Source organism: Phasianus colchicus, chromosome 3 (assembly GCF_987193195.1).
Source record: "Phasianus colchicus chromosome 3, bPhaCol1.hap1.1, whole genome shotgun sequence".
Taxonomy (NCBI): Eukaryota; Metazoa; Chordata; class Aves; order Galliformes; family Phasianidae; genus Phasianus; species Phasianus colchicus.
The window spans coordinates 72,954,230-72,981,156 of NC_143438.1; the positions used below are offsets into that span (position 1 = coordinate 72,954,230).

Below are 26,927 nucleotides of genomic sequence, written 5' to 3' on the forward strand. Positions count from 1 at the left end.
GGTCCAGAGGAGGGCCACAAAGGTAAACAGAGGGCTGGAGCACCTCCCCTATGAGGACAGGCTGAGAGAGTTGAGGCTGTTCAACCTGGAGAAGAGAAGGCTCTGGAGAACCTTATAGTGGCCTTCCAAAAGCTGGGGAGGGACTTTTGTGAGGACAGGATGTAGTGACAGGATGAAGGGAAATAGCTTTAAACTGAAAGAAGGTAAATTTAGACTAGGTATTAGGAAGAAATTCTTTGCTGTGAGAGTGGTAAGGCACTGGAACAGATTGCCCAGTGAGACTGTGGATGCCCCCTCCTTGGAGGCATTGAAAGGCAGGCTGGATGGGGCTGTGAGCAACGTGGTCTAGATGGGGCTGTCCCTGCCTATAGCAATGGTTTTGGAACTAGATGATCTTAAAGTTCCTTTCCAACCCAAATCATTCTATGATTCTGTGAAGAGCAACTGTTGCAGAGACCAGTCAGGTTGGCTTTTAAGCTGATTCTCTATAATACTTTTCTTCCTTTTGTTTTTGAGGGGCAAAGAACGAAAGGTGCAAGTCTGGTTATTCGATAAAATCCTTTTTCTTTGGAAAGAATATCCACAAGGTCATTTTTGTTCAGGTACAGTGAAAGAAATCTTCCTTGTCCATCGCTACAAAAACTTCCTTCTCCTGAATCACTTTCTCTTTGCTCTCTTCTGAGCCAAACTCAGGAGTGCTTCTGTCTGCCTTCATCTTTTGCATGCAGCCTTACTTCTCTGATTTGTTTAGCTAGTTCTTGCTTAGGTCTTGCCATATGGTCAGCAGCTGCTAGAGTTTTCGATTATTTCTGCATAAAAGGGACTTAATTTGCACTGCTTAGCATTTAAGTATCCTCTTTGACACTTTATTACACAGGTTTTTTTATGTAGATATACTGAACACATTGTGTGTATTGCGTGCATGTAAACTTTAATCAGGCATATCCCAATATTCTCAGTGTCTTCCAGGGATATTTCCTAGTATCAGTCTATGAGTTGGCCTTGTAGCTCTAGGAACACACAGTATGGTGGTGCTGATCTGAGCCTCATAGTGGTAACTCTAGGAATCCTTCTTCCTTTTTGCCTATCTAGTCACTTGGACATTTACTCATTTCCTTGGAATCCTGATATCAGCTCAACAGTGGCTGACTGTCTGCCTATGGCAAAATGTCATGATTGGGTACTTGAGTTTAGCATAGCAATCTTGGTAAAGAAGTAACTCAGGCATAAAGAAGACAGGACTACCAGGTGTCTTCTGGGTTTAATTTTGGTGCTGGCTAGATAAGCACAGTACATGTAAATGGTCGTTCATTTCAGATGTGTTAACGTGCATGCATCTCACTACATTGTCAGGAGCCTTATTCACAGTTACAGTGGAGTGCTGGGAGTGAGCATCTGAAAGAAATGTGATTGCTACTTACACGGGAGAAACAAATATGATTTTAGGGATTTCTTTTGTTGAGCATCTGGGAAGTAATAAGAGGAATGGAATCAATACAGGTGGTGATAAAACCTGAATTATCACTGCTCAGCATTTCCACAGCATGTTAGTACTAAGCCATAATCTTGCCAGAAGATGCAGGTGAATGGGCTCATTTAACTGTTTGTTTCTGCACAGCTGTTGAAATTTAAAGTTTTTTGGACCATTAATACATGAAATGATCATACTGTTGGTTGTTGGCTTTTTTTTCCAGTTTATTGTTTATTATTATTATTTTTTTTTTGGAAGGTCTCCTGGTTAGCATTCTGACTATATCCCCAAACTCTCAAATGAATACTGAACATGTGCAGCAAGTTCTTGTAGTAGTTTAAAACTTGGGGTGAAGGACTGTTGCAGGGGAAAAAGGAAAGAAAAAATCTGTAAGATCTCAACTTGTAAGCCTACCTACATGAGCGTATCCAGCTCAGATAGGATTCCACAGCACAAGGATTCTGCCTGCTTGGAGTTTCTCTGGAGTTTGGGGATTCAAGGGGAGCTACTGGGCATCCCACCTGCACGGCTTTCCTGGCAAGGAGCAATGACTTCTTAAACTACTGCCACATAATGAACGGATCGATCCACACTCTGAAGCAGCACCCATGGAAGCTCTGTAGATGATTTTTAGTATTTATTTTCAAATAAATGCTTTCATATATCTTATCTGCTAGTTGTGTTGTGGACTATGTATGATACATCTTACTGTTCTTGAGATGAGAGGGATGTACTGTAAAGGACAAGTATATGAATAACCTCTCCCATTTTATCTAATCTGTATCTCTAGAAAGTGGATCACTCCACACATCTTCAGTAATATTTCAAATGTATTTTTCCAAATTAAAAGACACAGATTTATTGTTTAAATATGTATAAATATGTGTCTACTGCTGTAAGTAGGCATATGGGTGAAGATTTCATGTATAGGATGTAGCCCCGGGCAAGCAGCTATGGGCATCTCTGCTGGAGAGAATGTGGACCAGATGGTTTCAGAGGTACCTGCCAACCTCAGCCATTCTGTGATTAACACATATGGATAATTTAATAGCTAGTGTGAGAAATGTCTGTAATCTGGCCTCAAAGCTTCAACTTCAGCCCTTCTTTATAGGGCAACAAGTAGGTAAGAAAATAGTTTAGTTTTAGAGATTTCTACTGGAATCTTAATTCACAGGCATTTCACTAATAAAGTCATTATTTAGTAACTGAGATAAATAGTATATTCATGAGTATTGAGGAAGCTTTTACATGACTGAGAGTTTTATGTATATTGGAAATGTGTCTCTTGGGCAGCATCTGAAACACAAAAATTATGAAGTAAACCTTAAATGAAGGGAGAAAAATCTGGTGGGAGATGTACCAGTACTGTTTCAGCATAAAATCTCAGTGCAGAGGGTGGCCAGTACTGAAGAACAGCTCATGCAGGGTTTTGCCCTAATATTTCAGTGTGCAATTCTAAGCTTACTTTGGGATTTAGGACATGTAGTTGTATAACAGTCAATTTCCTGTCATTACTGTGAAATCAGAATGGTTCTGAGGTGTGCATTCAGTCTGTCCTCATCATAGTCTCTGAAGCAAGGAGTGATGTTGTTCCCACTTAATGAATGGGAAACAAAGAAAATAACTGTTTTAATATCAGGAGTATTTTCAGGTTTGGGCATACATCTAGTTCCCAGTTTCTCTATTTTTTTTCTGCATGTAGTTTTTCTGCAGATCTGATCCAAAGATCTCAACCATGGCACCAGAAAATGAGATAAATAATGGCCTAATTTGGAAAAAAATGTTGAAGGAACTTGTTAAAGAACTTGTCCATTAACTTTTAGCAGCCTGTGATGCCAGACATGGAGTCACCTCAGGTAGAACAGAAGGAGTTTTTGGAAGGGGGAATATATGCTGTACGTAGTCGTGAAACATCTGCACCTTTCTTGGAGAAAACAGAGTTATACTGAAAGAACTATGGTTACCTAGTGCTATCTTAGTGAAAGAAAATGTGTAACTGTAAGATTAATACTTTTTAATGATTTTTGTGTGATTTCTTTTTAATTTTATCTCCACATTTCCTTAGATGAACGGAAGCATTTAGTGGTGTATATTTTTTCTTCATTTTTGCATAATTTGTTTAAAATTTACTGTTTTAAAAAAATATTTTATTTTATTTCATCAGCAGGTGGTGGCTGAAGTCTCAAGTGCACTGGGAATGAGTAAATGTGTACTTTATGGTTTCATTGTCTTTCTGAAATTTCTCATATTAGTGTTCTTCAAAGTAGATGACATTTTGACAGCCACTCTGATGCTGAAATAGGTGAAGTAGTGAATATTATTTTGGTTATTTGTCACAGGAAAAAAAATGCACTTACTGACTTTTCATTGTTTTTCTTCCTGATGCAGCAGCAAAATGTGTTATCAGAGGATTTACTACTGTAATGCCAAAGCACCTAAATTCTGCTGACACAGAATAACTTCCCAGGAACGATGATGGTCAGACATACTGATTAGTATAAAACTGCTTGAGGTATTTTCTAGAAAGATTTATTCCAACGTAACTAATATATTCCTTTTGACAGTGTGCTGGGGATGGCAGTGGAAGTGTTCTTTTTAATAATTCTATAATGTGATAATAACTTACAAGCTAAATTGTTAACAGTGTTTTATTTTTTCTTTCCTGTAGCCCACATACTGGCTGGCAGAACTATCAGTCTGGCATACCCCAGATTCCCACTGCTTGCATCTCTGTGGAAGATGCTGAAATGATGTCACGGATGTCTTTCCGAGGCACTAAGATCGTTGTGTACCTGAAGATGGGGGCCAGGACCTACCCAGACTCTGCTTCTTTTAACACGGTGGCAGAAATAGTTGGAAGCAAGTACCCAGAGCAGGTGAGTGAGAATATACAAAAATAAACTTATTTTGCCCTTAAAAATGTGAAGAAAACCCCAAAGAACATCTATTCATAAGATACCCTTCAAATGAGTATCACCTGTTCTTTCTCATTTTGGATTTGTTGGCGTATTATTGTTTTCCAGGTAGCAGGATTGCAACCACTTAGCTCATTTGTAATCATAGAATCATAGAATGGTCTGGATTGAAAAGGACCATGCTGATCATCTAGTTTCAACACCACCCTGCTATGGACAGGGTTGCCAACCACTAGACCAGGCTGCCCAGAGCCACATCCAGCCTGGATTTGAATATACTCAGATGTGCTGTTTTACAAGACTATAAGCATTGCCGTGTTCTAAGAACATGAAATTCAACTAACTTGTGCACAATTTAACATCTTACTTCATTTCCAAACTTAAAGCTTGCATTAAGTGCTATCTGCACAGATATTGCAGAGTACCTATGTAAGCAAAGGTGAAATCCTAGCACTGTAATAATACAATTATTATTTTAAATAATAAGTTAAAGTTATGGTTACCAGAAGGATTTGTACTAGGAATTTGCTTATTTTTCTATTAGTAATCTACAAGCAGTTTCATCATCAGCCAAAAAGAACATGTTCCGCTATCTGGAAATAAAATTGTTTCCTTGAGATTTCCTTAACTTTGAAAATGAATATAGGATGTCAGTTTACCTTTTTTAATTTTAATTTTATTTTATTTTACTCTCTACATTTAGCTGAAATTGTGTGTGTGTCAGATAGGAGGAACCGTCTACACTAAGAAGTATCTACAATCTCTGTTTGAACACTGGTTGCTGATTTCAATTTCAAGACATTCTTTTGTTGCTTTCTTTTTTCTTCCAAGTTCTTAGCCAAAAATCATACAAAGTATATTTGTAGAGCTGGAGGACTTATCCCTAGTATGAGATCTTCTGTATCAGTTTACAACACAGAATGAATTTTCTGGCAGTATGTTTTTTCATGAAAATGTTGATGCAACCTCACTTGCAGCAGCGGCAGGAGTTGCTGCTGAAGTGCATCTACTGAGCCATGAGCCAAACATTGTGGTCTTCCAACTTCAGTGGCCATAGTTGTTACAACATTTTATCTGTTCCAAGATAGGAGTTCCATATTGTATGGGAACTGTTGAGTCACAGCCTGAACCTCTGATTGATCACCTGAGGCAAGCACTGAGTCAGCCATGGGAGCACAGGTGAAGGTAATTCAGCTGTGTGACCAGAGGGGGTGGAGCCTGGCTGCACCTCTCCTAGACCCTATTTAAGGGCTGACTGCCACTGAGGAAGGATCTCTTTCTGGAGATTTCTCCTTTTGGATTTTTTTTTTTAAACTGTGAGCATAGGACACAGGTGAGCATTCCATTTTTGATTGTTTCTTTTCGCAATGATAATCTTTCTAACTATAAACCTGTAAAATACTATCCTAACTATGCCACTCTTCTAACTGTACGTTTGTTAATTGTACACGTAGCTTTGGCTTTTGATGTCTTAAAATCCTCAGTATAAACACAAATATGCAATTTCAGAAGCTTGATCGCTGGACAAAGAGATAAGTAATGATCACTGTGGTTGATTTGTTTACATACCATCAGCTATGAATTTAGGTTCATAGAATGTGTACTGAGTTAAAGACGAGCGCCCAGATTTATAAAATTACTTAAGTACATGTCATCCAAAGAGGTAGTAATGTGCTAATTAGCTAATATGCTACCTTTCCTGAGTTATGTTTGGTGGATTTCAATAGTATGGCATTTCAACCTGGATTATAAAATGTCCAAATACAACCTTCAAGTATGCTTTCAAATGCTCTTTGCTATCCTGCTCTGCGTCTTTAAGTAATGAAATAGATTGTGATCTCTTCTTACCCCAAGAAGCTCAGGTTTTTGAAATGCTGGATAAAGGCTTATTTACAAACCCCCTGCTGATGTTAATGGGAGTGGCAGTGTACACACTTTGAAAAAGTAACCAAGGAACAGAAAAATAAAACAAGTGAATGTTTAGGTTTTTTAGCACTCAATTCTTGGAAGCTTAATAGATGCTTCACTATGCTAATTCAACTCTGTTATCCAGAAAAATCTAACTATTCAGGCAAAAAAATACATTGCAGACCCAAATTCTTGCAATGCCTTTTATGCCAAAGTGTTTAGAAATGCGTTACAAGTCCAGTGGAAGAGAAAGGTGCTGTTTCCTGTGGGCCAAAATTTCAGTTTGAGGTTTGAAATGAAACAAAGTCAAATCTGTATCTCTGAAGTCTGGGTGAGAAATCAGCAGTGGGTGGTATAGCTGTGACAAGGGTCTAAAGCCATACAGTTCAAATTAGGCTGGAGCCTGTGAAACATCACTGATCACAGATATTGCAGTTAATTATAAGTTAAAAGCTGGAACAGAATTGAAAATGAGGGTCACTGTGGAATACAGATGAAGTCTGGTGAGAAATGACACAGTTCTAGATATAACTATGTTAGGAATGCCTGTGATTGTCTATGTATTTACTGGAATTTAATATACTGCCTGGTTTATAAATCATTCATTCCTCCTCTGAGATTTTAGCATGTTTGTTAAAAGTAATTACCAAGACGTAATTGCTTAAAAACTCTATTTGTTGCAAGCAGTATTGATTATTATTATTTGACCACTGACCACTCCTGCAGCGTGTCAGTTCAGAGCCTCCTTTTTAAGTCATTTTTCCGTGTGGCTTTTCTTTTTTTTGTGGATTCTGGCATGTAGCAATGGAGGAGGGAAAAAAAAAAGAAAAAAGAAATAAAATTAGAAAACAAAGTAGCTGAAATACTTCTGGCCTGTTTTTCTTCAAGTGTTTTGTTTTCTTTTTTGCAAGGAGTGTTTGATGTCATGACAATTTATAGAATTGTTGAACTTGCAGACCTTTAGTTAGGCTCCCATGCTTAACATCAATATGTTTAAATTTCTGAATGAGTTAAAGCAATACAAGAAATATAATTACTGCTTTGTGAAGTGTGAAGCTCATGCATGAATCTCCAAAAACAAGTGATGTGACTTAGGTGCGCATCTCTATGAACCCAGTAACAGTTGTTTGAACAGTTAACCCAGTGATATTTCTTCTGTTTGGATCTGTCCTTTTGGTTTGGCCAGACAGTAGTAGTAAACAAATCCTTTGATGTCAGTTGCTCCAAGTAAGCTAAGTGTACTTTGAAACCTTACTTTGCACTACTGAGTTTTTAATTGGGGTAGGAAAAATCCGAACAGTAAAGGTAAATGCACTTTATCCCAGTGTCAGTACAATCCAGTGTGTCCTTGTTCTGCTTTGTCTTGTTACTTCTTCTAAGCCAGGGAGGTGCAGCTCTCCCATGCAGCATCCTTGCTGATGTCGCAGTGGACATGACTGCATGTTTTGAGCACACACCCTCAGAGACATCCAGCATCATCACTGTTGCTCCTCAGGTGCTTGCTTAGTTCCTGCTGAAGCCCAAATCCCTTTAAGTGCCCAGAGGAGGTGAGGCTGTGCCCACAAGATAATGAATTCAAGATCAAGCTTATCTACATATAAGTAGTAGGAAGTAGTGGAACCAAACATGCTATGACTTGATGCCCTGGCAACCTTCCTGAGCTTGGAATCACATTCCCACGGTGCTTAGGACAGCAGGAGAGTGGAAAACCTGTGGGCTGTGGGGCTTAATGTATTTCAGCCCATATGACTCCTGACAGTTGAGCCAAAGACTTTGTTAAATGAAAAAAATATGGCATCAGAACCTGTTGAGTTTCAGGCTATTGTAGAGTAGAGAGATTTGCAGTCTGACTTTTGTTTTGTGGAAGGGGTTTTTGAAGCACGTTGTTGAACGTGGGACGATACTGTTAGCATCCTTTTGTACTGCATTGTGTACTAGTGAGTTGTTGGCTGTGTAAACTGATACTGGAGACTGACTGACTGAGAAATTCACGAGTTAACTAATGTGGTTTTCATTTGAAATTTAGCAGAGTTGGCAGTAAAAACATGTTTGTCTTTTCATTTTAATACAGATGAAGCATGATTGGTCTTAAAAGTGCAGAAGCAACCATTCCCATCACTGGGGAAATGATACATATAGCGGCTGTTTCTTGCTAGTCTGGCTTCAATGTACCTAATGTGCCAAACATGGAACTGCAAAATATTTGATTAACTGCAAAGGTATCAAAGCGGATAAAGATATAATTCTTCTGTAAGCCTGACTTTCAGTATCTGTCTGTACTGCCTATTTCTTGGTGTACAGTGCTGATTTACTTACTTTACACTTAATAAGTGATGGGAAAACAGTTTCCTAAGTGCCTTACAAAGTACATACATTTAATGATTGCTCATTATTCTATGATCTAGCATAAATACTGTAGAGCACAAAGAGAGAGGCTTATAAGTGGCTTTTGTAGAATCCTGAATAGCTGTTCCAGGAATTCACTCTACATTGCTTTTTTGCCTCCTGTTTTTATGGAGTGCCATATCTACAAAAAAGTACAATTTGAAAAGTGACTGTTTTGAACATCACAGGCTTAAAAGACCATTAAAGAATGTGCTGTAGCTCTGAGCCAAGTTTGGATGGCATTTTGAAAGTAGCAGTCTTAGGAGTGACCTGAGAAACAAAGATGCTAAGGTAATAGATTGTGAAGTTCTTTACCAATCTGTGATTGATGTAACAGAATCTGTTCTACAAGGGAAAAGGCAGCTTATTTGCTTTTACATTCTTCTTCCTTTCCCTATGTCAAAAATCAGCCCTTTCTTGGAATTTGTGATATTGGGCAGAACTCCAGGGAACAAGAGAACATAAAAATGTCCAGGCTTTTGAGTCTGCTAGGCATTCATGCACATAAGGAAAGAAATAATTTGTAGACGCCCTCTTCCTCCAGCAAAAAAAACTATCAGGGGAAAAAAGGGCTTCTCTGAAGATGTGTAATACTCAGTACAATGTTGTTTTATGGCCTGGCATCAGTTCTACATATGTTAACAAAATGTCTATCCATTAGCTCTTTGATGTGGCTTCCAGATATCCCTGTGTTCAAACTAAACTATGCATACAATAGAGTTTTGAGCAGAGATGTTTTAAGAGCCTGGTGCCATCACGTTATGGCTCCATTAGCACATTTACTCCATGTGGGTTGTTTTGCTATTCCTTTCAAAATGTTGGAGGGTTTGTAAGTGCCTTTTGTGAGGTTGTCTTGTGTGCCTGTAAGCTGATGCTTGTCACAGCTACGCTCAAAATTGAGGAGTTGATTATGGAGATTAGGTTTTCCAAAGTGCCAGCCCATTACTTCATAGTCACAGACAGATGGGAAAGAAGGAGAAAGAGAAAGGGTACTATTTCTTTAAGCAAAAATAGACCCCAAAATTTCAAAGAAAATTAAGTATTTCTTAACAATTCTTTCTTCACTCTCTCTCTGTTTTCTTTTTCACCCAGTTTACTTGTGTGTGTGTGCTTTGTTAGTACTAGGCCTTTGCATTATTACTTGGGGGATTGTTTTTATGATGTGCCTTGTGGGAGTCAGGGTACCTCATAGTTTATTCTTAAACAGAGGTCTTATGATAAAAAGTCAAATTAATGTGAAATCTCTGATATGGAGGAAAACTTTTCTTTTAACTTGACGATTTGGGGGTTTTTTGTTATTTTTTTGTCAGTCTGCAAACGGAATTTTCAGTCCAAAGTGCATACTAAATTCTGTGGTGTATAGAGCTTGGCAATTCTTCTAAAACTTGAACTGCTCATTTAAAAACCCAAGAGCTGACTGAAAGCATTTAATTCTTCTGGGGGAGAACTTGGCAACAGTTTTCCTTAAGATTCTGACTGGTCAGTGAGTTCTCAAGTAGGTTTGTTTTTTTTGATAAATCTCAACATCTGGGTATGCAACAAATACATCTTATAGGTGACTTATATGTCTGCAGGGGGCAGTAGTCAAAAATCACTGTATTGCTTTGATAGAGTCAGAAATACCAGTGGAATGAGTGCATGCTTATGGAAGCAAGATTGAAAACAGCTTTTTTTAAAAAAATAAAAATAAAAATACTTCTGATAGTTTTGCTGGAAGGTATTGATTTAGGTGCACTAGTGTAACATGATGTTTGTAATATTCAGAAGATATCAAAATGACAAGACCATATCTACAAACAGGCAGCTGAGAACAAGCAAAGGGCTTGCTTAGTCATTTCTGCTGATAATTGAGAGCTTCCCAGATCCTGTGTCTCTCAGCTTGATGATCACAGAATCATAAAACCATAGAATGGCCTGGGTTGAAAAGGACCTCAAAAATCATCTAGTTTCAACCCCCCTGCTATATACAGGGTCACCAACCAATAGACCAGGCTGCCCAGAGCCACATCCAGCCTGGCCTTGAATGCCTCCAGGAATGGGGCATCCACAGCCTCCTTGGGCAACCTGTTCCAGTGCGTCACCACCCTCTGTGTGAAAAATTTCCTGCGAATAAAAAACAAACATTCTGAAGACTTATCTCCAAAATAGTTTTATGCAGCTGTCCTTTATCTCATGCTCTACTTTGTAAAGGTAGCTGTTGACAGGTGAAACAGTTGTGAAAATGGACAGTATTTTTATCCTAATAACAGAGATTGCATAAACAGAAGTCAAGCGTTTACTATTCCAGATCATATAAAATTAATAATTGGCACAGAGCATTTGAGAGTAGACACTATTGAAAATAAATTAAGATGATGCAAGAACAGAAGCAAGGGATAAGCTCTGTGGGGTGCAAGCAAGGCAGCAGATCTTTACAAGGATTGTCCTCTTGCCAACTGAAGCACAGGAGCTGTCAGTGTGCATGAGCCACAGCAGCGTGAATTAAGTGTCAGCTTTACCTGCCTTCCCTGCTTGCTGTCCAATGGGAGCTGCACCTCTTTCAAGTGGGATGGTTCAACCTGCTGGCAAGCAACTGGTTGTGTTTTAGGTTACTGAAGTGCCAGGCTAACAATGACCAGGGATGAGGACTGTGATCTGAAAGATGAGTTTTAGCTACTTTTCTTGCTAAACTGCCACTGGTATTTGTGATGGTAGAAATGACAATGGAACAGTTAGTTTGCTGGTGAATGTATCTAAGCACACAGTTTTGTAGTCCTTTTGATGATACCAATATAAGCAGATCTACTGTAATATTTTTTTCTTCCCACTCAATCCTTTGTCTCTACTCCCACACAGTAGTTTGAAGAATTACTGTAGGATTTTATTTCAGTAATAATTTACAAATACACATAGGGTTTACAGAATGATTGTGGAAGCATTTCTCTTTTTTTCCCACGTTGAAAAAGATATCTTCTAAAATTACAGCAGATCCTTCTTGCATTCTAATACACAAGAGTATCTAAAGGGTAGTTCTTGGTTTGGCAGATGTTGTAGTTGCCTGAAGCATGAAGTAAGAAACCACAATATTGAGGAAGAAGGAGGGAAAAAACTATATTCTATTTTTCATTCTGAATAAGTAGGTGCCAGAAATGCTGCTGCCAGGTATCAAGGATTAGTGTAAAACCATCTGTTCACTTCTGTAGGAATCAAATACTGTAGTAACATGCTTCTGTTTGTTAGGGGCAGACTATATTTTAGACCTTCTGTGACAGAAGAACTACCAAGAGAGTTTGTGAGTTTGTAGTCCAGGCGATGAATGCAGTGTTAAAGTAATACATATTTTCATGCAAGTTTAATGGAAAATGGCATGTCTAAGAACATGTGCGTTGGATGTAGAGATCTGTTTGGTACAGATTCAGAGATTCCAACAAATAGGACCAATGTGGAGAAATACTTGATTAGTGGAGTAGAAAGGGAACTAAAAGGTGTGAAATCTAAAACATGAAGGCTGGAGCTGAGGTGAAAGAGGAAAAGAACTTGGCTTGGTCAGTCACACTGAAACATTGGCAGAAACAATTCGACGGTATAGGAAGCAAACAGTAGAGGTGTTATGGCAAGAAGCTTGTGGTTGTAGTAACTGAGAGAAACAATTACTCAAATACATAGCAGTTAGAGTTTTTAATGGTCAGATAGATGGTATTCTTGAAAAATGCAGAATCAGCAAAGACACGGGTATACTTCACATATTGTGAACTCACTTGTTACGATTTCATGCTTTGCACTTGTGCTTGGATAACAAGATGCAGAGAGAGTTGGTAAAAATGATGTGGCTGACCACAGTTGCTGTGGTTTTTAAGACAGTTAGGCTCTGTTCCTTGGTTTGCCTCATTAGTATATTCTTAAACTTTGATATCATTATATCATTCATTCTTGTTGCTTTATACAATTGTTACACAGTTTTTATACATTTTCATCAGCCTAAAAAAAAAAAAAAGTCCCTTAGGCTTCTGAGACCTGAAAGGCCTTGCTGTTTGTCATTGACACTTCACTGTAAATTGTAGTCACAACGATTCAAAGGTGTTTATTATAATTTGGCAAAGCAAAATAAATTATAAGGCACATATTAACAATCATTTGAAACAAACCTTTCCGGTAATAAAATGTTATTCCTGGGATGCACCTATGAGTGCTGAGAGAACCGGCAGGTGTCATTGCAAGGCCGCTCTCAGTAATCCTTAATTGGTCACGGTAGCTGGGGGAAGTGCCTGAAGACTGTAGGGAAGGCAGTGTCACTTGTATATTCAAGAAGGGCAGGAAGGAGGACCATGGAACTGCAGGCTGTTCAGCCTCACCTTGATCCCTAGGAATGTGGTAGATAGGACAGCTCAGCCCGAGAAACAATTCCAGTCATGTGAAGGGCAAGGAAATGATCAGCTGTATTCAGCATGAGTTCACCAAGAGAAACAGAGGGCTTTGCTGCCATCCAGAAGGACCTTGACAGGCCTTGAAGAGGCCATGGGCACAAACTGGAGCACAGGAGGCCTCTCTGAGCACCAGGCAGCACTGCTGTGCTGTGTGGTGCTGGAGCACTGGGGATCCCCAACATTCTTGGGGATGTTCAGAAGCTGCCTGGGCTCCCTGCTGTGGGTGTCCCTACTGGAGCAGCGGTGGGCAGATGGTCAGAGGGTCCTGCCAGCCTCAAGTCATTCTGTCATTCTGACTCTTTTCAGTCATATTGGTCAGAAAAGTTAAACTACTTTATGTGTTTAGGAATAAGATCCTACACTGACAATGCATAAACTAGAAACTGAAGTGTAAACATATAAAGTTATGATAAAACACCTAAGACAATACAGCACTATTTTGACTTCTTAAGTAAAAACTAAATCTACAGTTTTTATTGCATCATTATCTTTACTTCCATATTTTTTTCTTTTTGGTGGAAATACTGATATTTAGAAATTTACCTGTAGCACAAACTCTGCCAATTCCTATTCTTTATATTACGTTTTAGTTGAAGTTGAAAAGGAAAAAAGCAAAGGGCCTCTTAAAGGATCTTTAATGGAAAATCTACTTTGCACTACTGTATTCTGTACGTATTCTTCTTTATATACACTGAAAAATAGATTTCTCACAATCTGTTTGCTTTCCCCATTGGTTTTTTATTCTGTCATTTATTCCATAGACTTGGTTTACAGATTTGAACAAAAGAAAAACTGAAATGGTTATTCTTTTGGTAGTTGCAAAGTCCCTCGACATCTGATTTCTATTTCAGTGTTGGAATTTACAACCACGTTTGTGAAATATTAGTCTCAAGAACAATGTATAATGGACTGATATACACTGCTCAACTCCCACCCCCTAGCCCATATCTCATTTCATCTAATCATACATAAATTGTCAGATATGGGGTGGGGAATGGAATACTACCATGATGTAAGATGAAACAATATTCTGTGAACTGTACTGCTTTAGAAATTGCACCAAATCTGTGTTTTTTCAACTGCTGATACTCAAGTAGAAGTAGGATTTTCCTTAGCTCAGCAGGGAGTATGTTAATGCTGTCTCAGTACTTCTGTATTATTTAAAAATCTGGGCTTTATTTTTTAACTGTTTGCCTGGTCCAATGGTCTCTGGGCTTAATTTGTACTTTTACTGATGTCAATAGGACGAAGATTTCTCTCATCTTTTGTGTGTGCCAAGTTTAATGTATTGCTTGTGGGAGAAGTTGTTTCGTGAAATAATATTCCTTCATTCTAATGGAATTTGTTGCTGTAAGCTATAAGTAAGAGCTACAGTTACAGAACACCTTCTTCTGTGATGTGCTGCTCAGCAGAGTAGAGCATGTCCTACCATTCCAAATGGGAAACGTCTGTCACCCAGCTTCTTGCCAACAGTTATTATTGAGCTCTAAAATGTGATGTCCTCACTCCTTTTTCTCCTTTCAAATCATACGGAAGAGGACTTTAGATAACGTTACTCTTTGTGAAGGAAAGGAAAAACACTATCTTGAACTCTTGACGAGTATGTTCCTCTCTGTCTTATCTTACAAGAAGATAGTACAGCTTGTGGTCTGTTTGCTTGTATAGTTTTGTTTCTTGGCATTGCAAACCTGAAGTCAGAGATTTAAATATCTTGGATCTGCGTTTGTTGCTTTTGCCTGATGTCCACTGACTTCAGTTTATATGCTAACATGCTGCAGGGGTATGCTCACTTAACTGGAATTAATGCTCAGCTGATAGTACATTTGACTGTCTCTTAACACATTCTGCAAGTTGTTCAGCAAGTCTTTCTGGAAGTCTGCAGCTGTTACACTGTGCATATAAATAGTCAATAGTTAATAAGCCTATTTATAGCAAGCACAAGTCTGAAGGTTATTTTTTTCTCATTCACTAGAGTTTCCAACCTTCGAATAAGTTAGACAAGATGATTGGATTGTACACTTACCACCAAGCATGGTGCATTGACTTTTTCATTGATTAATTTGTCATTTAATTTAAAATTGCCTACACAAATTTAAATGTTGAATTTCAGGGAAAAGATGCAACTAAATGTGAAGAAATATAAATAAGCTGGCCTTTTGATAGAATGTCTAAATTTCAGTAAACTTGGTGTTAATAACTTTCTACGTTGTATTAAAATGTATAATGCTTTATGTCCCTTATATGTAGACATTACAAGACACTAAATTTACAGTTAGAGCAGCATAATTGCCCTCTTCGTTTCTGTAAAATATCTCGGCCATTCTGAAAGGCTTGCTGGTTTATTTACTGCAGCACTGGCTGACAGGTGTTTCTATTTACCTGTATCAGTTTTTTCTGTACCCCAGGTAGGGTGGCTCATATGGGATTCTTGCACTGTTTGCTGAGTGCAATTGTGATGTATTTAGGATTGAGTAGATGTGGTAAAACTTATGGCATGAAAGTAAAGAGGCGACATCCAGCTTTTCCCTGGAAATGGGTGTCCTACTGTGTAAACAAGCTTGTTTTAGGCGGATCCACAAATGAGGGTCTGAAGGATGGCACTTGAAGAAGGTGTTTGTACAGAAGCAATTGAAGACATTTGGCAGTCTTTCACGAGTGCCAAAGGCTCAGGTTGTGGAGAGAGTATCTGGTTATTTGGCGTGCTGTAATTGCTGCAAAAGCTTTGTTTATCTTATTGTCTATGCAGCACATTTAAAGCTGCTTTAGTGGCCTGTAAGTATCGGATTTTGCAATGTCATAAACCACGAATGTTAGCTATGTAAGATCCAACCAATAATCCAGACTGTAATATACTGTATATACTGTATTTTAGCAGTAATATACAGATGGGAAAATATGTAACTTGCATGTCAAATAATTTATCTCAAATAATTTGTTGCAATATTTGATTTTGTTCAAGAAATCCAAGTCCCTATTGAAAGCACTAAGATAATACAATTTTGTTTCCCAGTTAGGAAAAATTATATTTAAGGGAAAAACAACTAGAAATACCAACAAAACCATTCTCTGCTTAAGAGAATCACTTACTGTATTTAATTAAGACGATCTTCCAAAGCCACCAAGAAGTTAAAGAAAACAGCTAATTGTGGTAAGTCTAGCTGCTTAAACCCACAGTGCCATTGAAATAATCTTAAGTGTTGTAAATAGGGGTGGGTTTCTGGTGTGTTTGTAAAGAATCATTTTTTTGCCTGTAATTGTGTTTTTGTTTAAGTGTGCCTTTGAAATAAATAAGAGTTTCTTCTCTGAGGGTGGTACAAAAAGATGCTAGTGTATTTTCAGTAGGTTCATTTTTCTTCTTTAAGCACTTTAAAATCTCTTGATGAATCTTTAAAGCAGGAAACTGATCTTTTTTAAATTTTTGTTTATCTGAAACCACTTATTTAATGTGGATCATAATTGTTAATATCAATTTATAGCTGGGATGTTGAACCAAGTGGAACCAGAAATTAGCTGTAGTGCCATGAGCAAAGGAAGCTTGTTGCTGTTTGGATGCAACATTGACCTGGGATATGAATGTAGTGTCAGTAGGTAATGTGTTCTCTTTCATATCATGTAACTCAAATTGTCCATCTCCTGTGGTGGAGAATAAGAGTTGTCTTTGTTCCTCTCTTCTTTGGTGAACTAACTGCTGTTACAAACTCTCTCAGATAATGTTCTACAAAAATTTTAGCTCTCTAGGCAGAGCTGTGTGAAGAAATTCTGTTTTCAGAGCTCTATTCATTATTTCTCCAGAGCTTCAGAATTAATCAAAACATGTGTCTTTAGAAGAAAATAAAATAACTTTCTGCTGTGGTTTTAGCAAATGTGCATCTTTAAACATTTTGTTCTGCAAGTGAGATTGGAGATGATTGATTGGATGTGTGTATCAACGTGGGTTCAATACCAAAAAAAAAAAAGTGGTAAATCTGAATTGTTTATTACAAACTTCCTTGAACCTTTGAAAAGGGATCTGGAAGTTAGCAGCCTTCTTAAAATTCTGTTTTAATGCTTAATGGAAAGAATGAAAATGAAGGAGAAATGATAGTACAACATATAAAATTGAATCAGATGATGACTGAAAGAATGAGATAGTTCTGTGTCACCTTTTCATGTTCATAAGGACAGAAAAATATTTAATTGTGATGAATAAAAGAACTCTCTATGTAATCTACCTATTACAAATCTACAAAAGCAAAGCAAATGTGAATTCAGGATACCACAATGTGGCCTGCTGTTTCAGTCTTTGACCTGACACAACCTTCACCGTTGGAACAATACGCCCACAACAGATAATGAACTGCAGTGGGAAGCCTGCAGTGGTGGAGATGCCAAATTTCTAGCTCCTATCCCCTTTCATCGTATTGTAGTAAATCAACAGCCTTCCCCCAGAATTGATCCCAGCCACTGAATTACTGCAGTTCCCTTTTGTAGTGGGGTAGATAGTCTTCCCTTATTCTCATACTTCTTTGAAACTGTGTGCAGGGATTTTTTTTTTTTAGCTGTGTGCTGCAGCAAGGTGCTTGCACCGTGGCCTGCAAAGTGGCATATGATTAAAACCTTTTTGGTAGTGGATGAAATGAGGTGCCCTGTAGTAAAGTGCAGTTCAGAGATGAGGAAGGATGTGACATGCGAGCCTGAAGACTGTGACCTGCAGCTCTGTGGTTCAGCCATGAATAGGCTGTCATTTTCTATGCCAGCAGGGGCATGTTTTTGAGTGAATATATGGCATGAGGGAGTTGTGTTTAAATACTCATTCTGTGTTTGCTGTCAACGCTATGTGCTGTTGTGAAGCTGTAACTGTAGGCCTGCTCTGTCCTGCTGAATGCCCACGTGAGTCCTGAATGCAGCTCTCCCAGCGCTGCTGCTTTGTGCTGGGAATTCCGACTGCAAGGACAAATCTGAGGGAGAACTGAAGGCGGTTGGAGGCCAGAGTTTTTTAATTGTTTGTTTCTAAAGAGATTTTTCCTCTTCAGTGTACCACTTGATCCTCACATGACTAGCACTGCCACATCGTTTGTTTCGGTTACAAATGCAAAGTAATTGCTCTGAGACTTTGAAGTGACATACGGGGTGGCCTCTCCTACCCAGCACTGTTACCTCAATTCTGATTTATGTCTTGAAAGGAAATAGGAAAGAGAAGCATTCAGTAAATAGTTTCTTATTTGCTTGTTTAACCATTAAAATAAACCAGAAGAAAGTGAATGTCTGCTACTTTCTGCTGAACTTCTCATCCCAAAGCATTGTCACAGGCACACTGTACAAGGATACTGCAAGCTCACATGATCAAATTTAATGTTCTGGAACTGGCATTGTCTTGTTCAAGGCAGAAGATGAGCCACTTCTGTTGCAGTGTTCATGGCTAAGGGAGAGATGACACTTGTCTTCAGAAGTGCTTTGCTAAAATGCTTTGGGTCATGCCTGAAGCACCCTCATAAGTAGTGATCAAACTCTCATTGTTCACATCTCTTTTCACTTTTAAACAGCCTCAGAAAGTTGTGAGGTGAATTTTTAAGACAACATGGACTCAAGTGGGGATGTCACAAAGTCTTTTTGTTCTTTCTCACCACACTTTTATGTGGCAATAGGATCGAGATCCTATATAGTTGTTACATTTAGAAGGGATGTGTTTATGAAAGAAGATCAGCTAGAGGAAGGTGAACTTGATAGTTCTAGTAGGAACAGAGAAATTCTGCAGATCTGGTTAGTCTTCTACTGAAGATATGTACCTTATATTTATAAAATTAGTCCAGGATATTGATTCTTCTCTACTGCTGTTCCTTCTTATGGGCTGTGGTGTCTGAAAAATACATAACAAAGACTGTAAACTATTTAGGTAGGCTTCTCTGATATTACAGACCATACTCTGATGAAGCCAGTGTAGGAGACATTATTTCTCAAAGTTGTACCAAGGCTTTTATTAAATTATCTAGAAGATGAGAACATTCACTGGCCTTATGTTCCAGAGAAAGGCAACTTCCTTTTGATCTCACCTTCTTTGCCATGGAAATACTGCAACATCTGTAAGCACTGTTCCTCCAAAAAAGTAAGCAGAAGCTTCTAGAAGAAGCTATTCCAATACACGTTTCTCTCTTCTTGTAACAAACTAAAGGACAAACTGTGATAGACATCCTGCAGGATGGTACACTGCCAGTTTGACATGTACTCACTAGTGTAGTTAATACATGGCCAGGATGTACTATGAAAAGGTATAAATAAAGATTTTTTATTTATTTAACATTTTAACATGTTTTATTTAATGTGTGTTCTTTCTTCCTCATCCTTATCTCTAAATTGGAGAGAGAGAGTTTTGAAGGGTGGACTATTCAGTGGATAAGGAACTGGTTGGTTCATCGCAGCCAGAGGATTGTGGTAAATGGCTCTGTGTCCAGTTGGAGACTTTGAGCAGAGTCTTCAAGGGGTCTGTCTTGGGACTCTTAAACATACTTATCAGTGACATAGATGATGGGATTGATTGCACCCTCAACAGTTTTGCTGATGACACCAAGCTGAGTGTTGTAGTTGGTCTAGCAAAAGGAAAGGATGCCATCCAGAGGGACCTTGATAAAGGTGGGCCTATGTGAACATAATGAAGTTCAGCAGAGCGAAATGCAATGTTCTGCACTTAGAATAATCCTAGATATGTATACAGGCTGGCAGAAGAACTTGAGAGTAGCCCTGCTGAGAAGGACATAGGGGTCCTGGTAGGTGAATGACTGAACGTGTGTGCTCTTGCAGCCTGGAAGGCCAGTAGTAACCTGGGCTGCATCAGAAGAGAGGTGGCCAGCAGGGGCAGGGAGGGGATTGTCCCCTTCCACTCTGCCCTTGTGGGGCCCCAGCTGGAATGCTGCATCCAGGTCTGGTGCCCCCAACACAGGAAAGATGTGGAACTTCTGGAGAGGGTCTTGAGTAGGCTCGCAAAGCTGATCTGGGGGCTGGAGTACCTCTCCTATGAAGATAGGCTGAAGGAACTGGGCTTGTTCAGCCTGGAAAAGAGAAGGCTGTGGGGAAACCTCATTGTGGCCTTTCAGTATTTAAAGGGAGTTTATTAACAGGAGGGAAATTACAAGGGTATTTTTACAAGGGTAGACAGTGATAGGACAAGGGGAAATGGTTTTAAACTAAAGGAGAGAAAATTTAGATTAGATGTCAGAGGGAAGTTTTTCACTGAGAGGGTAGTGAGGTGCTGGCGCAGGTTGCCCAGAGAGGCTGTGGGTGCCCAATCTCTGAAGGTGTGTAAGGCCAGGTTAGCTGGGGCCCTGAGCATCTGATGTAGTACTTGATCTGGTGGTTGACAACCCTGCCTGTGTCAGAGTGGCTGGAACTTGACGATCCTTGAAGTCCTTTCCAAACCTTCATTGATTTTATGAATCTTTGATTGGTCAAGCACTTGGGAATGAATCTAACTGGGAAGTAGCTTGGCATGTGTATTCTCCTCTGCAGAGAAATGCTTCTCTATGGTGGTCTACATCCCAGAGCCACTATTCCTGTGAGGATTCACATGCATGATCAAGTCCAAACGTGTGAGTTCTGCTCTGGGATTATCTTGGATTTTGTAGTCCTCCTGGATGCCCAAATATTCATGACATTAGTAAACTGGCTTAGACTTAGTTTGTCAAAAGATGCAATAGGCCAAATCTATGACTCATAATGATCTCTTTAAAAAAACAAAAAGAAAGAACAACCTGAAAATTAAGTGGCTCTCCAAAGACTCAGCAAATACCAAACTGCACTAGTCTGTGAGCTGAGCTCCCTTTTCAGTCTTCTGCTAACTGCAGTAGTTCCCTACTGAATGTAGTATCAAGATCTTATGCTAGTACCTTAATTTTAATGCCTTACGTGCCTCCCCTGTACATTTTTAAATATGTTCTTCAAAACCTTTGCAATTAGTTTATCAGCCATTGGAGAGGTAGGAGACAACTGCCATGGGAACTGAAGATAGACAAAGCAAATTCTTCCATGAAAAAAATCAGGTTTCATATCCATTTTATTAGGATTGCAACTTTCCCTTTCTGCTTGCGTACTCCTTATCCCAACTAAGCATGTCTCTGTGCAAATAGGGTTATTTCTTTACTTAAGGTATTAAGAAGAGGGGTAGGAGGAAGAGATTTCTATTTTTGCATTCATGAGAATGTGTTGGTGCAGTGATGAAGGGGACCTTAAGTTCCAATGGAAAAAGTATTCAAAGTTTATTTTCATTTAAGAATAAATAAATAAATTCATGCCATACGTGCTGAATCTTCTTTTTGGTTGCTAAAAGTTTTGCGTTTGACAGCCTGGCATGTACAGTTTTTAGAAAAATCTTTGGCTGGTTATGCATGTTCAACACTGAAATAGCAATATTTTAGTTCAGTTATTCCAAGAAGAGCTGGGAAATTTTGTGGGAAACTTTTGCTGTGTAAGATGCTTTGTTTCTGGGTGTGACAGTGCACAAATGATGTATTTGTAACATACTTGGGTTTGGAGTTACATTGTTCTTGGCGATCTAATCAGGAAGATATTCAGTGAATGTCAGAGCTGAGAGTGGACTAGAGCACATATTTTTAAAACAATAACTAAGAACAACCAACTTTTCCTTGAAATTCTAACCCAGCTGCATTTTTTAATTGAGAGTTTTTTTAAAATGATGTCAAGTAACCAAAATTATATCTGCAAACTTCACTTTGGTTAAGGCTTATAAGGAGGGGAGGTGGAGGACAATGTTCTGAGACTTAATCAGATTCTGTTTGTTGGGGCATTATTTCTCCCTTACTTCTACTACTGGTATTGCATTCAGTGTATTTTCTTCCATAAACTGAACATACAATTTTCAGTTTTTAACTGTATACAGACATTTTTTGAAGCCTGTGGCACTGTTTTTGGCTTTTTACATCATCTTATATGAACAAAAATCACTGCAGCAGGAAGTAGGTTTGGTACTTCTGATTTACCGTCTTACTCGAAAGCATATGTGACACTGCACTCAGGAACTATAACTCTTGTAAAGACAAAAGGGATTGTTGCAATCCTTTCACTAGTCAGTTTCTGCATGCTGTAAATGGATTGCCAGGTATCAAGGGAAAAAAAAGTTTGTGACTTTTATTTAGTGCATCTTATGCAGCTGTTAGCAGGCTAGACAGAATGATTAATAAGTTATAGGTTTAGTAGCTTGGACGGAATCACTTTTACTGTAACTGTATTACTAAGAAAAAACTACAGCAACAAAGGGTTTTTACAGTGAAATTAAATACTTGAAGTACTTTAAGTACTTTCTGTACTTGAAAGCTAATGGAATTCTTTTTTATGGAATAAATTATTTTACTGTGTGTTAGGAGAGGAAGTCTCAGCATGTCATACAGAATTGAAACATTAGTGCACCAGATTTATTATAATGCCAGAAATGATTCAGCTGAAGAAGGACATGCTCTTCTTTTTCAATGTAATTGTAGCACTGAAATTGCCTTAGGATGTTCTCACACACTGCACCATACTCTGACAGTGAGCCAGCAGAATCAGCTTGGTGAATTTGAACCTGAATTCTGTCTACAGAGGGAAGTGCAGGTTCCCCAAGCCCCAGCTGCAGGAGTTGTGGTCCAGGGGTAGTTGTGAGCAACCCTCAGCTCCAGCAGCAGCTCCATGAATTGGCAGGGTTCAGGTAGGAGCTGAGGGAGCAGCAGGATGAGAACCCCATGGGACAGGTGTTCTTCCATTGGCAGTGCTTTTAAGGGGCCTTTTTGGTCCATACTTATTCCCCTACCCTGAACTAAGGTGTTAAGTTTCTCAGATTAGCATTTATGTCAAACATTATGGGACTCCTAGTAAGTGCCTAATTCAGAATTGTTCTTGTATACTCTGAGCTTAACGATCAGAGGCGTTCTGCTTTTTAATTTCCTGACTTGGTTTGTGTTGTTTGTTTTGATCACGTTTCCTCCAAGCTTTTAGCAATCCCAGCTAAAGCTCCTTTGTACGCATAGAATGCTTAACATTTGTCACACAGAGCTTTTTTGTGTACACGCTTGTTGTGTGGGGTTTTTTTGGAGGGATGGCGTGGTTTTGTCAGCAGAAAGCGGACTTCATCATGAACTGTGCTTTTTTGTGATATTTTGAGCAAGCGAACACAGTTCATACAGTTTCCTTCTGTGTTCAGCAGCTCCGGAAGAGAAACCAAACAGCCGTATCTGTTTAGACTGCCTCCATTCTGCAGGGCCTTTGTAGCCCTGCCAAAGCTCTCCACATCACTGAGCGTCTCAGCTAAAAACAGAGCCCACTTCACTTTGTTCCTGGGGCTGAAAGCCGCTCACAGTATGGGATTTGGGAACCGAAATTCTTTCAAGAATGAATTACACTCTACCAGCTAGAGTAGGCAGAGGAGTAAATCAAAGGGATTATTTGTTTTGACTGGGGCCTGGTTTGTTTTTGCCAATATTATGCTCCGTCAGAAAATTTAAAAAAGCTCCTTAATTAAGTGGGATATTTTCACAGGCAAAAAAAGGCAGAAGAGCCTGGCTTAGCCTTCACTTTGTCCTGCATGCTGGAACTTTATCATCTGACCCACGCGGGGTGCCTTCCGTTACGTGGTCCAATAGACAACAATCATGTTTGAAAAATGGAGTGAGAGGATTATGGTTTGTATAATATAGCGATTAAGCAAGGGACAAAAGATTGTCCCTATATCTAACAATCTGATCATGGGAATTGCTCTGCTTCTATAAATTGTTTATAAAGACTTAAAAACAGCATGATAGAAATGCGGAGGGCTGTGATAAGAAGCGGGCAAAGCCAAATGATTTTAGTGGAAAGAAGACCAACAATCTTGTTCTTCAGTTTTCTGAACATTTGAGAGGCACTGTGATATGGTGTAACTTTAGATTTTTCAGAATTATTGTCAAATAATTACAGATGATTGTTGGGGAAATGACTGCTAATCCCGGGACTGTTCCCAGCACATTGTGCTTGTGAAACTGTTTGGGAGACTTAAAGAGAATAGGGATGAACTGTTTCTTCGTTAATGTATGTCAAAAATTGTGCTGAAATAGTCAATAAGTTATTATCTCTGTTATTATCCGTTGTTACTGCTGGTTGTTTGATTATGGACTTGAGAGAAGCTTAATAGAACTGTATAAACAGGCTACATAACAGAAAGTGAAGTTAATGCCATTTTTGAGCCTCTGGTAAAGAGATTTCAGGGAATGAAACATGGAGGTGCCTTTAGCATTTTGTCATAGTACCAGGACATTGTATTGCACGTACTATGTACTTGTAAGGAAACATATCTCATCAATGTTAGTGAATTAAGTTGTCACACTACTCACTTAAATTGCAGTGTTAATAGTTGGAGCGTATTGATACCTTAAATACCATAGGATTCAAAATAGCTTTAGATACTATCTCCTTTGAGATATTTTTTGAGAATGTGTACATTTGAAAATCAGGTATTTATCCAACAGCAGTGCTGTAGGAAATGATGCTGAAAGGTGGGACCAATCTGCAACTTTAAAGATGTGCTGGATGCCGCTTCTACATCTAGGCATAAGAGGTGGCAGTATCTTTGTGAAGCTGTCTTTTCCATTCATTCAAAGTTGTGTCTTTTGGAAATTGATTTGGCTATCAATAATTCATAGCTAGTGCAAATTTGTATTGAAATGGAAAATATTTTGAACATTGCTGGTAGGTAAGGTTTAGACCTACATTATTCACCTATTCGGCATCATAAATGTATGTTGTCTATTAGTTACAGTAGTTAATTAACTACTTAAAACTTAGTACCCACTGCTACTTTGAAATCAAATGTAGGGAATAAAACCTCTGGGTCAGGCACTTAAACTCTCCCTGGGAGAAGGTTGTTTTTATTTTTTCTGAAAGTGATCCTCTTAACTCGGGCAACTCTCTGTCTCATTAAAGCAGATATAAATTAGCTGTATTTTAGCAAGTGTCATTAAATGTTCCACTCACTGAGCACTGGGGGTGAAAGCACCTGCACACCCCTACTGCTCTGTTATTTCTTCTGGCACACCAACTGCAGCTGTGTCAGAGCACTGACTGCTGGTTTCGTGTCATCTTTGCAGCTGTTAAAATTCAGGTCACTGAACATCTGAAAATAAAGACTGATATTTTGAAACTGAATGGATGTTTTAGAGGAACGAATGAAAAGGGTTAACTGCTTTCACCATAGTTTGTGTTGCTGAAAAGGTACTGCCTCTCACTTGTAGAATGGTGGGTTTTCACAGATACTAGAAACTGGGTTCAGATATCCAAATCTTGCCACCTAGATGCAGTTACCCACCTCTTATCACCCTCTGTGGGAATATCTAGTACCTGCTAAGCACGGGGTCCAGTAATATGAAAAGGAGACTGAGCAGTGTTTTCATCTAGATCAAGTAATTTGATTGCATTCCCATTTTGGCTACATTGAGATAGCTGTGGTTGTGTTCATAGTACCCCAAGTTTTCAGAACATTTAAGCAGATTTGCAGGGCAATCTCCCAAAGATTTTACAGTCAAAGCTAGGGATGAGTAAAGTGGATGACACATAGGGAGCAATTAAAATACTGTTCTTCAGGAAGTTTAGCAGTACAGATTTTGAAATAAAAGTTCCAGAAGTTCAGTGCAACTACAGAAAGCTATTTAACGGAAGTGGGAGAAGCAGAGGGATTAAATTCACTAAGAGGATTTTGAGGCATGGGGAGTGACATGGTTGGGCAGTAGAAAGAGAAATTCTTTTACTCAATCATGTTTAACTGAGGAATTAGGAATGCCAGAAAGAAGGTAAAGAAAGAGGATGGATGAAGGTGAATCACAGTATGTGCACAAGGAAATAAACTAAAATGACTTCAGAAGACATTGAGAGGAGACCCAAGTATTTGAAGTTCTGACACAGAAAGAAAAACAAAAGATAGCAGATAAGAAATTTGAGAGTCTTTTTAATTATTCTGCTCCACTGAAACCCAAATCTGTTCTCATAGCCAGCATTTCTCATAGACTCATATAGGTCCTACGGGGGTCTGTCCGTAAAAGTTGGATTTCTTTGGTTCTCACAAACTCTCATTTCAGCTATTTTATTCTTGTCAATCATACATAGATTTAAATTGCCTGTATGTGGTATTTTTGAACCCTTTATATGACTAATATTTTCAAGATTGCCTAGCTACTTTCCTTTTAATCACTTTTTCCCTGCTTAACATGGAGTGGCTGCAATGAACTGGAACTGCCACACGCTAATCATAGAATTGTTTTAATTGGAAGGGACCCTTAAAGGTTATCTGGTCCAACTTCCCTACAGTGAACAGGGACACCTAAAGCTAGAGCAGGTGTTCAGAGCCTCTCCAGCCTTACCTTGTGTGTCTCCAGGGATGAGGCACGACCACCTCTCTGGGCAACCTGTGCTAGTGCCTCATCACCCTTATCATAAAAAACATTTTCTTTATATCCAACCTAAATGTCCTTTCCTTTAGTTTAAAACCATTTCCCCTTGTCCTACCAGGCAGATCCTGCTAAAGAGTCTGTTCCCTTCCTTCTTATGTCTCCCATTTAAATACTGAAAGGCTGCCCTGAGGTCTACCCAAAGCCTCATCTACTCCAGGCTGAACAGCCCCAGCTGTCAGCCTGTCCTCACAGGAGAGGTGTTCCATCCCTTGGATCACTTTTGCGGCCCTTTTTTTTTTTTTTTGGAGCCCTCAGTACAAGAAAGACAGAGAGCTGTTGGAGAGGGTCCAGAGGAAAGCCACAAAGATGATCAGGGGACTGGAGCACCTCCTCTACGAGGACAGGCTGAGGGAGCTGGGCTTGTTCAGCCTGGAGAAAAGGCTGTGGGGTGACCTCAGTGCAGCCTTTC

General features: G+C 39.0%; 1 protein-coding gene across 7 annotated transcripts in view; it reads left to right on the forward strand.

Moving 5' to 3' along the window:
* The window catches only part of CPQ (carboxypeptidase Q), a 160,794-nt gene that overhangs the window by 55,516 nt on the left and 78,351 nt on the right, over positions 1-26,927 (forward strand). For all 7 annotated transcript variants that reach the window (XR_016465263.1, XR_016465264.1, XM_090137823.1 and 4 more), the window contains exon 4: positions 4,140-4,347. Coding sequence is in view for 5 of the 7 variants with exons in the window: in XM_090137823.1 (XP_089993949.1) it covers positions 4,140-4,347 (208 nt within the window). In the remaining 2 variants the exon portion in view is untranslated. The remainder of the gene's footprint in view (positions 1-4,139; positions 4,348-26,927) is intronic.